This window comes from Eutrema salsugineum, unplaced genomic scaffold (genome assembly GCF_000478725.1).
Source record: "Eutrema salsugineum unplaced genomic scaffold, Eutsalg1_0 scaffold_10, whole genome shotgun sequence".
NCBI lineage: Eukaryota > Viridiplantae > Streptophyta > Magnoliopsida > Brassicales > Brassicaceae > Eutrema > Eutrema salsugineum.
The window spans coordinates 5987257-6000992 of NW_006256908.1; the positions used below are offsets into that span (position 1 = coordinate 5987257).

The 13736-nt window shown below is 33.7% G+C and overlaps 1 protein-coding gene and 2 pseudogenes across 1 annotated transcript in view; 1 reads left to right on the forward strand and 2 right to left on the reverse strand.

Annotated features, from left to right (window-relative positions):
* Positions 1–4459, forward strand: part of LOC18027288 — a 6828-nt pseudogene extending 2369 nt beyond the window's left edge.
* Positions 4460–6226: 1767 nt separating this feature from the next.
* Positions 6227–7868, reverse strand: LOC112081571 (annotated as a pseudogene).
* Positions 7869–7874: 6 nt separating this feature from the next.
* The window catches only part of LOC18027290 (shaggy-related protein kinase zeta), an 11596-nt gene continuing 5734 nt past the window's right edge, over positions 7875–13736 (reverse strand). The window contains exons 7-9 of the mRNA XM_024148335.1: positions 13199–13339; positions 13054–13104; positions 7875–7928 (exon numbers count right to left, since the gene is read on the reverse strand). Coding sequence (XP_024004103.1) covers positions 7875–7928; positions 13054–13104; positions 13199–13339 — 246 coding nt within the window. The remainder of the gene's footprint in view (positions 7929–13053; positions 13105–13198; positions 13340–13736) is intronic.

Genomic DNA, 13736 nt, shown 5'->3' on the forward strand with positions numbered 1-13736 from the left:
TCATCCAGTCTGGGCATCAAACATGATGCCACCGACACAGGGTCAACACAGGCCAGTGTCTTTCAACATGCATCAGCCACCAAATCATCACAAGCATCCAGCAATGAAAATGCATGGAACCTGAACTTTAACGGGATGCAGAGATGTGGGTTTAATCCAGAATTCTCATTTGGCTGCAAAACATGCTGCTGCTTCTCGGGTTATTAGTAATAGATCAAAGGGTTTAGAAGACATTGTTGGAAAAAACATTTTTTGCTAAGTAGTGAGCAGGTTTATTGTAAGCTGAGATTACATGTACTTGTACTCTTTCTTATTTGTAATAAGTTTTATCATTACTAGAAAGAATCCTGGTTTTGTTGAATTCTTCATCAGTTTCCATAATTTTTAGTCAAATGAACATATACATAGATTTTTTTCCTAATTTTTCTTTCGCAAATTGAATTTATTTTTTGTAATAGATTATTGGAAAATCTCTTCAACACCATACATAGACAATAGTATGAGTATTATTTTTCTCACCACGCAAGATCGGTAAAGAATTGTCTACGCGTTAGAAATACATACAGTTCTGCTATTTTATATAACTATTAGATGATCACCTATATGTACACACGGGTTTCTTTTTCTAATATATATTTTTAAAATTTTATAAGTAAATGTTTTCTATCATTTCCTATACGTACAAAATTTTGGTAAAACGATTGTGTCATCTATTCTATTAAAACAGAAGCACATTTAGTGCTTGCATCCAAACACTCCCAAAATTTATTTTATAATATTTTATTTTATTTTTATATTTAATTTCTGAAAATTAGTTATTAATTTAAATATTTTTAGATTTCCTAAAATCTAGGTCATCTTTAATTTAAATTTCAAATTATTAGAAATTCAATTAAATTTAGTTACAAAAATTTGCATTCAATTTAATTTAAATTCAAAAAATTCAAAAAAATTATAACTAAATTTTATTACGAAAATTTAGATATTAATTTTAATACTTTAGAATTTCTTAAATACAGGAAAAATTTAATTTAAAATTTTAAATTTAAATAAAATTTATTTAAAAATGCATAATAAATAAATATTTTATCGTATTTTATCATAAACAATCGGTCTAAAATATCAAATATTTGAGATTAATAAATATTTATATTATACAATAATATGATTGAGCTGATTAGAGTTATATATATATATATAAATATATATATATTTAAGGTCCATGAGTTAATTTATTAAAACATGTAAGATATTAAGATGATTTGAGACAATTAAATTAACAGGTTAGCACGTTTATATATATATATATATATATATATATATACATTTTTAATAGCACAAATAGTAAATAAATATCTTATTATATTTTTTCATAATCAATTGGTCCAAATATTCCATATTAGTAAATATTTATAGGGTTATAAAATTATAATTATAGTCTTATACGGGTTAGTTTGTCAAAACATGTAAGATATTGAAAATGATTTAAGACAACTAAACAGATGGATTAGCAAATTCATAGATATATAGATTGTTTATGTGTAAATCTAAATTCACATAATAACAAAGTTTATAATTAACATTAGATCAATGTATACTTAATTAACGTATACTCTTATTCTATTAATATACAAATTTTACTGTTTAAAATTAAAATATGATAACAATTTTTTGATTTAAAAAAATAAATAACAAAAATAAATTATATCTAAACAAAAAAGATAAATGCAACTTATATTAGAAATAAAAAATAAAACATTTCCGTGCGGACGCACGGGGTTAAAATCTAGTTTTAAATATTAAATTACTCTTAACAAATATTAATATCACATGTATTTCAATGATGACTTATCTATATTCTTTTGTGTATTTTTTTTTTTTTTTGTAAATTATTGTTAGTCACTATAGACATATATCTAGTACTGTATATTAAAATATCAGTTCATTGTCCAATATATATTTTTAAAATATATTTATCTGCTAAATGATGGTTTATGCATATTTTCTAATGATTTTATTCTACATTTGTTTTATGCGCTTATCTCTTAATCCAATATTTTTTATATCACTAGGCTAGAAGGCTTTTGGTGGGTATAAACAGAAATGAAACATTTTTGGCGCTTTTTTACCCATTGAGCTGAAATTGTTAGGAGTTAAGCGTAGAGCTGTTTGCTTTTGGTTGATGAAGCTATCTGTATTACTTATGCCTTGAACTGGAAATCAACTTTAGGGAGCATATCATGATGATAATGGCAAGCCTGTTGTCTTGGAATGTGTCAGAGAAGCTGAGCGAAGGATTGCTGGGAGCTCTTTCATGTAAGATTGCTTGGTTTCTTTTTACTCCTCAAATGAGCTAGTTTTTATGTTTATGCTAATTGGTGAAGTTCCTGTGAAGAAAGGATTATTTTGCTGCTATCTTCTTTTCTTCTTCTTGGAATCAAAGTAAAACTGATCTGAACTATATGTATTGTACTAAAAGGAGTACCTTCCTATGGGAGGGAGTGTCAAAATGGTGGAGGAAACCTTGAAGCTTGCCTATGGAGACGACTCTGAATTTATCAAAGACAAAAGAATAGCTGCAGTTCAAGCTCTGTCTGGAACTGGAGCATGCCGACTGTTTGCAGACTTCCAGAAACGTTTTTGTCCCAGTTCACAGATCTACATTCCTGTACCAACCTGGTCCAAGTGAGTTTCATGCAGTTAACTTTGATCATTTCCAATGTTAATTCAAAACCGTGGACTCTGTAAGTGTGGCCAAGCTTCTTTTGCTTCCACATAATAGCAGTAGCTTATGTTGTCTTTTGTGAACAGCCACCACAACATCTGGAGAGATGCAGATGTCCCTCAGAAGACATATCATTACTATCATCCCGAAACCAAGGGCTTGAATTTCTCAGGATTAATGGACGATGTGAAAGTTAGCAAGAACAACTTCTTCGGCAAGCATATTTACATCTTAATCTTGTTAATAGCATCCTAATTATCTTCTACGCCTTTTCTCATAGAATGCTCCGGAAGGCTCGTTCTTCCTCCTTCATGCTTGTGCTCATAATCCTACTGGAGTAGACCCTACAGATGAACAATGGAGAGAGATATCACAGCTCTTCAAGGTGATTAGTCGTCGATACTTTATTAGTTATCTGGCTATCATTCACTTTTTGTCTCCCTGATCTGTCCACCGCAGACTAACAGCGAGTTCTCATTTCAGGCCAAAAAACATTTTGCATTCTTTGATATGGCCTATCAAGGTTTTGCTAGTGGGGATCCAGCGAGAGATGCCAAGTCCATTAGGATCTTTCTCGAGGATGGTCATCATATTGGAATTTCTCAGTCCTATGCAAAAAACATGGGACTCTACGGCCAGAGGGTCGGATGTCTCAGGTATTCATTTTCTCAGCAAAAATAAATTCCTTGACTGAATAAAGTCATCGACTTGTATGAGACAGCCGATTAGATATTCAAACATGTCATTAAGCGTACCCATACAGGCTCTTCGTTTAGTGATGAAGTTAGAAATGAATGTGAGCTTGATTACTCTGTCTTCTGCTGCAGCGTGCTTTGTGCAGATGAAAAACAAGCCGTGACTGTGAAAAGTCAGTTGCAGCAACTAGCTAGACCAATGTACAGCAACCCACCTTTACATGGAGCTCAAATAGTCTCAACCATTCTTGGAGACCCAGAGTTAAAGAGTCTGTGGCTAAAGGAAGTTAAGGTAACCATATAGTTATCGCCTTACCTATAGCTTCCTTCTGCTTGCAATTAATATATTCCATGTTTCATGTGTACGGAGACTCTTGTCGTATGAAACACATTGTAACCCATTGTTCACTCTTTTGTGTTTGATAATCCAACTATACAATTAGAAATCTGATAATCTGTGTGTAAAATCTATAACGGCACAGATCATGGCTGATCGGATTATTGGCATGAGAACTACTTTGAGAGAAAGCCTTGAGAAGTTAGGATCGCCTCTATCATGGGAGCACGTAACCAAGCAGGTAAATTACAAAAAAAAATTAGTTTTTGTTATGAGCATGTCACTTCTCTCATATGATTTACACAATTACATAATCATATATCTATATATGGGGAACAGATTGGAATGTTCTGGTACAGTGGGCTAACACCAGAACAGGTTGACCGCTTAACAAGCGAATATCATATCTACATGACCCGAAATGGCCGTATCAGGTACTAACTTGGTCCATTTTCTTGATTTTGATGCATTTCAAAAGTTAACAAAAATCATTGAGGCTCTTGATGTTTGGTTGCAGTATGGCTGGTGTTACGACAGGGAATGTGGGATACCTTGCGAATGCTATACATGAAGTCACCAAGTCATCTTAAACTATTTATATGCAAATAAGACAGGAGGCTAATTTGTTCTTCTGCAATTTTTTTCATGGGAACTGAAAGTTTATCCATAAACAGTAACTTATCAGTGCATTTTTTCTTATCTGCGCAATAAAAAAAGCAGCATTTGGACACAAATTCGTTATTGCAATCTGTTCTAGTTGATATTCAGGCTGGAACGATCGATTCTTGGTTATTTATTCACGAAAAATATAGATTGTTTTCGTCTCCATTTGCTTTTTTTAGTGAAGATGAATTGTAAATTTTTTGTTGCATCATGTATTCCTACTGGAGTAGACCCTACTTTAGAATTGTTCAAAAATACAAGGTGGACCCACATGCAAATAGAGCGCGTAAGCCTTACGCTCCAATGAGAACGTTAATCACGTAATTAGTACTCATTACTTGATATTAGCAGTGAAGTGAATACTTGAAAAGTGTTGATAACCTCCCAATCCATTAACAATAACTGATACAACTAATTTTGGATATTAGTATTGTTACCGGATCAGATATACAAATTGATTAAAGTACAGTGTATAGTGATAACACGTTTTTTAATTTGGGTAACAACTGATAGCATTTGCAGATTTTTGCAGAGAAAAAAAAAAGTTAAATCCATTTCTGAATTGGAAAAAATGTTAACAATATAAAAAAAATAATTATAAAAAACAGCATAACTGTATGTAATTTTTCATTTGTAGATGATTCTTTACCAATCTTGCGTAGTGGACAAAATAATACTCATATTATTGTCTATGTTTGGTGTTGAAGAGATTTTCCAATAATCTTTTACAAAAAGATAAGCTTAATTTACGAAAGAAAAATTAGGAAAAAAAATCTATATATACATTGTTCACTCCATCTAAAACTATGGAAACTGATGAAAAATTCAAAATCTCAAGATTCTTTCTAGTAATGATGAAACTTATTACAAATATGAAAGAGTACAAGTACATGTAATCTTAGTTTTTCACTCCGAAACCAGACTTCCCCATATAGAGATAAGGAAAGATAACTTCTACGAGATTTTGTGTAATCTATTCTAAGTACTCCTATTAAGTTTAGACTTTACATACTTGCATACATATCCTACCTTTGTTAATCAATAATATACATACACTTTTCCAATTCATTACATGGTATCAGAAATCTTTAAGATCTCTGACCTAATTTCTTGCGATTAACATCGGGCCAGCAATCTAAAATTTTACATAATCCATCATAGACATAAACCAAGTATGAGAACAGTGTTAGGTCTAAGGTTTATGTCTATGATGGTGTCTATAAGATTTCAAATTGCATGGCCTGATGTGGGGAAGTCTGGTTTTGGAGTGTATAAGTTTAAGCTAGTTAGAATCAATGGCAACCCGAGATGGGTAGTGCAAGAATGAGGTTTGCGAAAACACTTAAAAAGTATGCTGTCGATGGTTAGGCCTGCCTGCAAAGCTTATATACCCAGCAGGCCTAACCATCAAAATCTATATACAATGACATAGATGATATCAGGAACCCTTATGCTATGAGTACTCCTCTAAATCTGTCTTCCCATTTATGATTTACGCTAACAGAGCTGGCTGCGATTGTAGTTTCTCCTGCACTGACAACTGTCTTTGTTCCAGGAAAAACGGTGGTGCCAAGATATTTATTCACCAAAAGTAGAAATTATTTTCGTCTCCATTTGTTCTTTTTTATTGAAGATGAAGTTAATCGTAAATGTAATTCTGAAGTTTTTTTTCCTTTGTTCTATTTTAAGTTGTTTAAAGAAAGCTAATTCTATAATATAATGTTGATTAAAAATAAAATATGAGAAATACATAGCAAATAAACACATTTTTCATAGACCACTGCACCATCTTAACCAACTCATATTTTATACAAAATGGCCGTTTGGAAGACGAGCATTGGGCTCACGGAGTTCATTGAAAAGTGGATGAGCACATGCTTCGAGCTTTTAGACAAGGAAATATAACACATGTCAGTTAAAAAGCTTCAGCATCATTGAACAATGCAGGTCCAAACAGAGAGAACCACTCTAAGAATTAAGAACCACTCTAAGAATTAAGAAAACAGAAAGCTGCAACGTAGACTCGGTGAATATTGAAGAAGCCGAGATGCGAGGTCAATGGCTTCTGGAGGCATCCACTTATGGAAAACCTGGAGGTCATAAAGTAGTATGTGTATTGTTTCAGCTTTTCTTTCTTTTTTTTTTTCTACTAAGCTATTATATGATCAGAAAAGTTAGAACGTAACATCCATATAAAATACCTTATGCCACGGGTGAGCTTGTGGGAATCTAAAGTGTGTGTAGTTTGGATTCATGCATCGGATTTCTTCTCGAGTTGGAGTTCTAAGAACCTAAACAGAAAGTAATGTTAATCAAAATGACAAATCTATTAGATATAGGAATTTTCTATAAAATCCAATCAAAATGAGACTTCACCTTGATGATCTCCACTAGCTGGTCCACAGAATTTTCTCCGGGGAATAACGGCTTAAGATAAGTAATATCAATTGATTATCAAAGATATTGCAGAAATGCTTTAGTTCTCAAGATACTTAATGGATAAATAGTTTACAGTTACACTAACCTGACCAAGAAAGAGCTCTGCCAAAACACAACCAGCAGACCATATATCTATGGACGATGTATACTATGTGGCCCCAAAGATGAGTTCTGGAGCTCGGTAATACCGAAAAAAAATATATGATATGTTTGGTTCACCTTTTACCTAAAGTGAATAGTCACATGTTGCAAGGATCATGAAAACAAATAAGGTGCAATTGATTTTCATGAGACAGAACACATAAGCAGTGGAAAAATAAATGAAACAGCATATATAAGGTAAAACCTTACCAATACTTTTGCACTTCCAAAATCACACAGATTACACTGTTGAGTGAGGGGATCAACCTATAGAATGCACCAGGGAATTGGATTATAATCTAGTGATGGTTACCGAAGACAAACCCATAATAGATCAACTTATCAAAAGGTTCTGTGGTTTCACATCTCTGTGGCAGACACCAGGAGCAGTATGGATATAGGCCAAGCCTTTGAAGATCTGCACAACATATTTGCTAACCCGTTTCAGGATCAATAAGAAAAACCAAGAATATTTGTGGCAGATAACAATGTATACCTGGTATGTATAAAGTTTGACATTAAAAAAAGGCATCCTCTGGTTTGAAATAGTATAGTGCTTCAAAACCTGGTACAAAGTCTCGGGTACATACTCCATAACAAGGTTGAGGAAGAGCTCATCTCTACTCGTTGTAGAGAAGAAAAAATGCTTCAAATAAACCACATTAGGGTGGTCCATTAGTCGCATTAATTGCAATTCACGATTTTTGTAGCGCCGATCTTGCAAAACCTTTTTAATGGCTACTGACTCTCTAGTTTCCAAGCACTTCGCCTAGAATGGTAAGTTCATAAATTAATCAGAAATGGAAGAAAAAAGATATTGCCTAGAACAGCTAGCAGTGACAAGCAGAAAAGTTACCTGGAATACAATTCCAAATTAAAAGATCCTGTTCATGCATCGGATTTCTTCTCGAGTTGGAGTATCAAGAACCTGTTCCTCAATCCCTTCTGTAATGAGCTGTCAAGTCCAGCTGTCTTAGCTCTAGAATCATCTATTGTCTGTATAAATATGAAGTGATGTAGAAACCTTAATCTTTAAACTTATACATTCCGAAACTAGACTTCCCCACATCAGAGTAGCAATCTGAAATCTTATATAAACCATCATAAACATAAACTTTAGAGCTAACACTGTTCTCTAATCACCCTTACCTCAATATCATGGTACATACTCCTCTGCCTTGCTAGATTCCCACTTTCTAACTTTTGATGTTGATCTACCTGTGGAGCTTATCCTGACCACCGTGACCTGTATAAACCAGAACATATATACCCTGTATCTTCATCATCCTCAAGCTAAAGCATCCAGGAGAGCTATCTCGGTAAGATATAAAGAAAAATACAGAAACAAGCTACAGAAACTACTCAGTTACAGATGGCGAGCTTGTATTCTAAACCCTTTGATCTGCTACTATTAACCCCAGAAGCAGCAGCATGTTTGCAGCCAAGTGAGAATTTTTGATTATACCCACATCTCTGCATCCCGTTAAAGTTGAGGTTCTATGCATTTTCATTGCTGGATGCTTGTGAATGCATACCAAGATTTGGATGTTTTGTTGTGGGTATAATCAAGAAATTTCACTTGGTTGCAAACATGCTGCTGCTTCTGAGGTTAATAGTAGCAGATTAAAGGGTTTATAAGACGTTGTTGGAAAAAGCATTTTTTTTGCTAAGTAGTGAGCATGTTCATTGTGAGCTGAGATTACATGTATTTGTACTCTTTCTTATTTGTAATAAGTTTCATTATTACTAGAAAAGATCCTGGTTTTGATGAATTCTTCATCAGTTTCCATAGTTTTAACTCAAATGAACATATATATATATATATAGATTTTTTTCTAATTTTTCTTTCGTAAATTAAATTTATTTTTTGTAATAGATTATTGGAAAATTTCTTCAACACCAGACGTAGACAATAGTATGAGTATTATTTTTCTCACCACACAACATTGTCCATTCAAAGAACTACCTACAAATAATGCTATTTATTTTTCACACATCTAAAAGTATATATAAATCCTTACCCGAAACGGAATCCAAAATCTCAAACTTAACCAAAATATACACAAGAGAATATGGTGAGAAGCATATTGAGCGACGTTCAAACAAGTGGCTTTGGTTTATTTTGGGGGATATTGGCGGTTGCAGCCACCCTCTCCATAATAGCCATGGCCGTATTTGTTTGCGCCGGTGAAAAAAATTCTAAAAAAATGAGACGAAAGATAGACCATATGCTGGAGCTAGACGCCTAGACCATATGCTGGACCATAAGCGTCTGACGGTCAGGAGGAGGAGGAGGTTGTGGCGGTGGTGGTGGAGGAGGAGTTTGCTAGATATCTCTTTGGTACCTTTTCAGAACGTATTGGTATTTATGACCGACTTGCTTAGAATATTTAGGCATACCCTAGCACAATTTGTGCATAATCAATTTATTATTATGGTAAAAAGTATGACCAGTGACAAATATCTATTTGCTTTAGTATCGCATATCAGATTCTTGCATCATTTTATTATGCCACTTTATTAGTTCTATCGTTTGTATTTTGTGACAAATATCTATTTGCTTTAGTATCACATATCAGATTCTTGCATCATCTTATTTTGCCACTTTAATAGTTCTATCCTTTGTATTTCACTATATATCATATTATAATTTCTTTATGACGTCAACATGTTATAATATAATGGAAAAGTTAACTGAAAATGAGAATATAACCGAAATGTAATAGTATAGAATCGAAACCAGTAATCGAGGAGTTGTCATCCATTTTTTTTGTTGTTGTTCATTTAGGAGAGTTATCATCATTTTAACATAAAGCCACATATTTTTTGTTTTTTCGAGCTCAACCATATTTCATATAAATTCGTTTCTCCTTCTCAACCAAAGAGTATTTCATATGAAGAGGTTTTATTGGCTGTAAGATCAACACATTGGTTGGCTTGTCTTCCTTGGAAAGTGATGGTTAGTCGAATTACTCTTTTTCTTGTCTTGTTGATTTCTTTGGTATAGACTATAAACCTTGACCATTCTCGAGGTTCAGCTAACGCTGTCACCAATATCTTTGAATTCACTCTCAAAAATTACCTCTTCATAGCCAAGATTATCCAAACATGTCATGATCCAAAGAAGAGTTGTAGCTTCTGCCTCCATAATGTTACAACATAATTTTCGAGAAATTTTGAGCTCAGCCTAGAAATTAAAATGAATGACAAAAAAAAAGATATCCTGAACTTTTTCAATAAAAATTATGAAATGTAGAATGAAAATTTGGAAGAAACTCATATCGGTTTTTGTAAAACAAATAAAACATTTGGTTGATACCACACAATATAGATCAAATGTAAAAGCAAAAATAATTAAAAAGATGTTAGTTTGATCACACACGATCAAATTACGCTTGAGTTTTTGTGTGGTTCAAACATGTCTTGTAGCGTGATAGATATTTCATTTCTTCTTCCTTTTTTCTTAGGGCAATTTTCATTTCTTTTGTTTGTAACTTACCAAATATGTATTTATCTATCACAATAAATGGGTCTGCAGGTTTAGAAAATGGAATCTACCTTAATTCTTCACTGAATATGATTCGTTTAATTTAGCTACCAAACAAATTCCAGGAAAATACTCAAATATAGTAAGACTTTGGCATGTGAGCATGCAAGTACAGACAATGAGACTCCTATGATAAGAGATGTAGAAAGAACATTTATCTTGCCTTGCAGATATCGGAGAGAGAAGGAAAGACAGAACAGCGAACAAGCAGAGAAAGGTTTATGTTTTGTCAAAATATTGTCCATCTGCATCATTGTTAATGCCATAGGAGCAAAACAGAGAAAGAGAAAATACAAAATGATTGCGTTTATGGAAAACTCTAAAACGGTAAGACTTTGGCATGTGAACTAGCAAATGGTACAGACAATGAGACTCCTATGATAAGAGATGGGGAGTAGCAAGAACATTGATTTGAGATATTACCCCCAAGCTAAAGCAAGAAAGAAATGCCATAGGAGCAAAACAGGGAGAGAGAATACCGACAATAATGAGACTCCTATGATAAGACATGCAGAAAGAACATTGATTTGAAAAAATGTCTCCAACTAAAGACATAAAAGAAAAATACAGAAAAAGCTACGGAAACTACTCAGTTACAGATGGCAAGCTTCCTGTTCAGTTCATCGGCTGACCCATAGTCCAGGCTTAGCTCCGATAATGAAGGAACATCAAGTTTTTTTTTTTCCTTTTCTTTTGATGTTCCCTTGTTATCGGAGCTAAGCCTGGACTGTGGGTTGGCCGATGAACTGAACGGGAAGCTCACATTTGGTTCTTTGCCATCACATTTGGTTATTTTCTGGGACTAATGTAACAAGACACATACGTCTTCATCATCCTCAAATTACCTGAGACGACAATTCTGGTGGCTATCAGTTCACCTTTGGAGCTACGTTGTATCTGGCTGTGTAAGCCCACTGAGAGCACAGTTCATGACGGTAAAAGAACACGTCGCTGATCTCAACCCCCGGGTAAATACTTAGTGGGTTCAATTCCTGGTGTTGAGATCGGCGACGTCTTCTTTTACCGTCAGTGCTCGGTGGGGAGATGAACCGATAGCCACCAGCATTATCGTCTCAGGTAATTACGAGGATGATGAAGACACATGGAGATACCATGATATTGAGGTACGTGTGATTAGAGGGTTTAAGAATGAGAACAGTGTTAGCTCTAAGGTTTATGTCTATGATGGTTTATATTTCAGATTGCTGGCTTGATGTGTGGAAGTATGGTTTTGGAGTGGGAAACTTGGATTACATATAATTGTACAAAAAGCATATATACTGACCAGAAAGTGAAGAATATACAAAGTTTACAATGAAGTAGAGGGGTTAACCAGATAGGGGAAAAAATCCAACTATAATAGAAAACATTGTTGGAAAAAGTTTTTTTTTGCTAAGTAGTGAGCAGGTTCATTGTAAGCTGGGATTACATGTACTTGTATCTTTCTTATTTGTAATAAGTTTCATCATTACTAGAAAGAATCCTGATTTTTTTGAATTTTTCATTAGTTTCCATAGTTTTAGGTCTAGTGAACAATGTATATATAGATTTTTTTCCTAATTTTTCTTCCATAAAAGTAAATTTATCTTTTGTAATAGAATTTTCTCAACACCAAACATAGACAAAAATATGAGTATTATTTTTTCCACCACTCAAGAATGTTTACAAGTAGAAATACTTATATGCTGTTTTTTTTTATAAATGTTATCTTTCTTTTGAGATTTTTTTAATTTTTTTCCAAATTGAGAAATTGATTTAACTTATTTTTTTTTTTGAAAAATCTGCAAATGTTATCGCTTGTTACCCAAATTAGAAAACGTGTACTCCCCAATAACCCCCCCCCCCAAGAATTTATAGGTTATTTTCTTCATTTTGAATAGTAGATGTAAACAGTATGGTGGACGATGTAGTTTTTATTTCATTTGTTCTGTTTTAAATTGTTTAAGAAAAACTAATTCTATAATATAATATTGATTAAAAATAAAATATACCAGATACAATAACAAATAAACACATTTTTCATAGACCACTGCACCATCTTAACCAACTCATATTTATACAAAATGCCCCCTAAAATAATTGAAATTCTACAGCGCCAAGCAAATGCTTGATGGGCTTTTCTACCAAGAACAAAGCATCTTGGTTTCGAAGTTGTTTCTACAGAGCAGCTTGAACTCAAAAGCCTCCACTCATCTGTCGCCTAACGTGCTCTGGTACTAGCTTGTTTATAAGCTCTTGGGAAACTCCAGATAACTCTTTGAACATTTAAACAGAGAGAAAGAGATACAAGATTAAGAAACTGTTTGAACTTAACATCAGTTATGGTTTGGTTTAAGAATGTTTAGTTTAAGGAAAGTGGACAAACGTACCTCTTGTTTGAAGTTGAACAACGGTGGTACCAAGAACCTAAACCAACACAGCACATATATTATGACAAATGATAGGAATTTTCTATATCAGACAGAAAATGACGACAAGGTAAAATCTAATAAAAATGAGACTTTACCTTGATGATCTCCACTAGCTGGTCAACAGAATTTTCTCCAAGGAATAACGGCTGAAGATAAATGAATATCAACAATGATAGTCAAAGATATTGGAGAGATGCTTTAGTTTTCAAGATACTTAATAGATAAATAGTTTACACTAACCTGACCAAGAAGAAGCTCTGCCAAAACACAACCAGCAGACCATATATCTATGGAGGATGTATACTCTGTGGCCCCAAAAATGAGGTTTGGAGCTCGGTAATACCGAGAGCAGATATAAGATATGTTTGGTTCACCTTTCACCTAAAGTAAATAGTCACATGGTGCAAAGATCATGAAAACAAATAAGGCGTAATTGATTTCATGAGACAGAACACATAAACAGTAGAAAAATAAATAAAACAGCATAAATAAGGTTATGGGATCAACCTATAGAACGCACTAGAGAATTAGATAACAATCTAGTTATGGTTACCGAAGACAAATCCACAATAGATAAATTACCAAAAGGTTTTGTGGTTTCACATCTCTGTGGCAAACACCAGGAGCAGTATTGATATAAGCCAAGCCTCTGAAGATCTGGTGGCTGATGCATGTTGAAAGAAACTGGCCTGTGTTGACCCTGTGGCGGTGGCATCATGGAAGACGGCCAAACTGGATGAGGAGCTACTGTTTCTCTGTATTGATGTGCACTAGTATG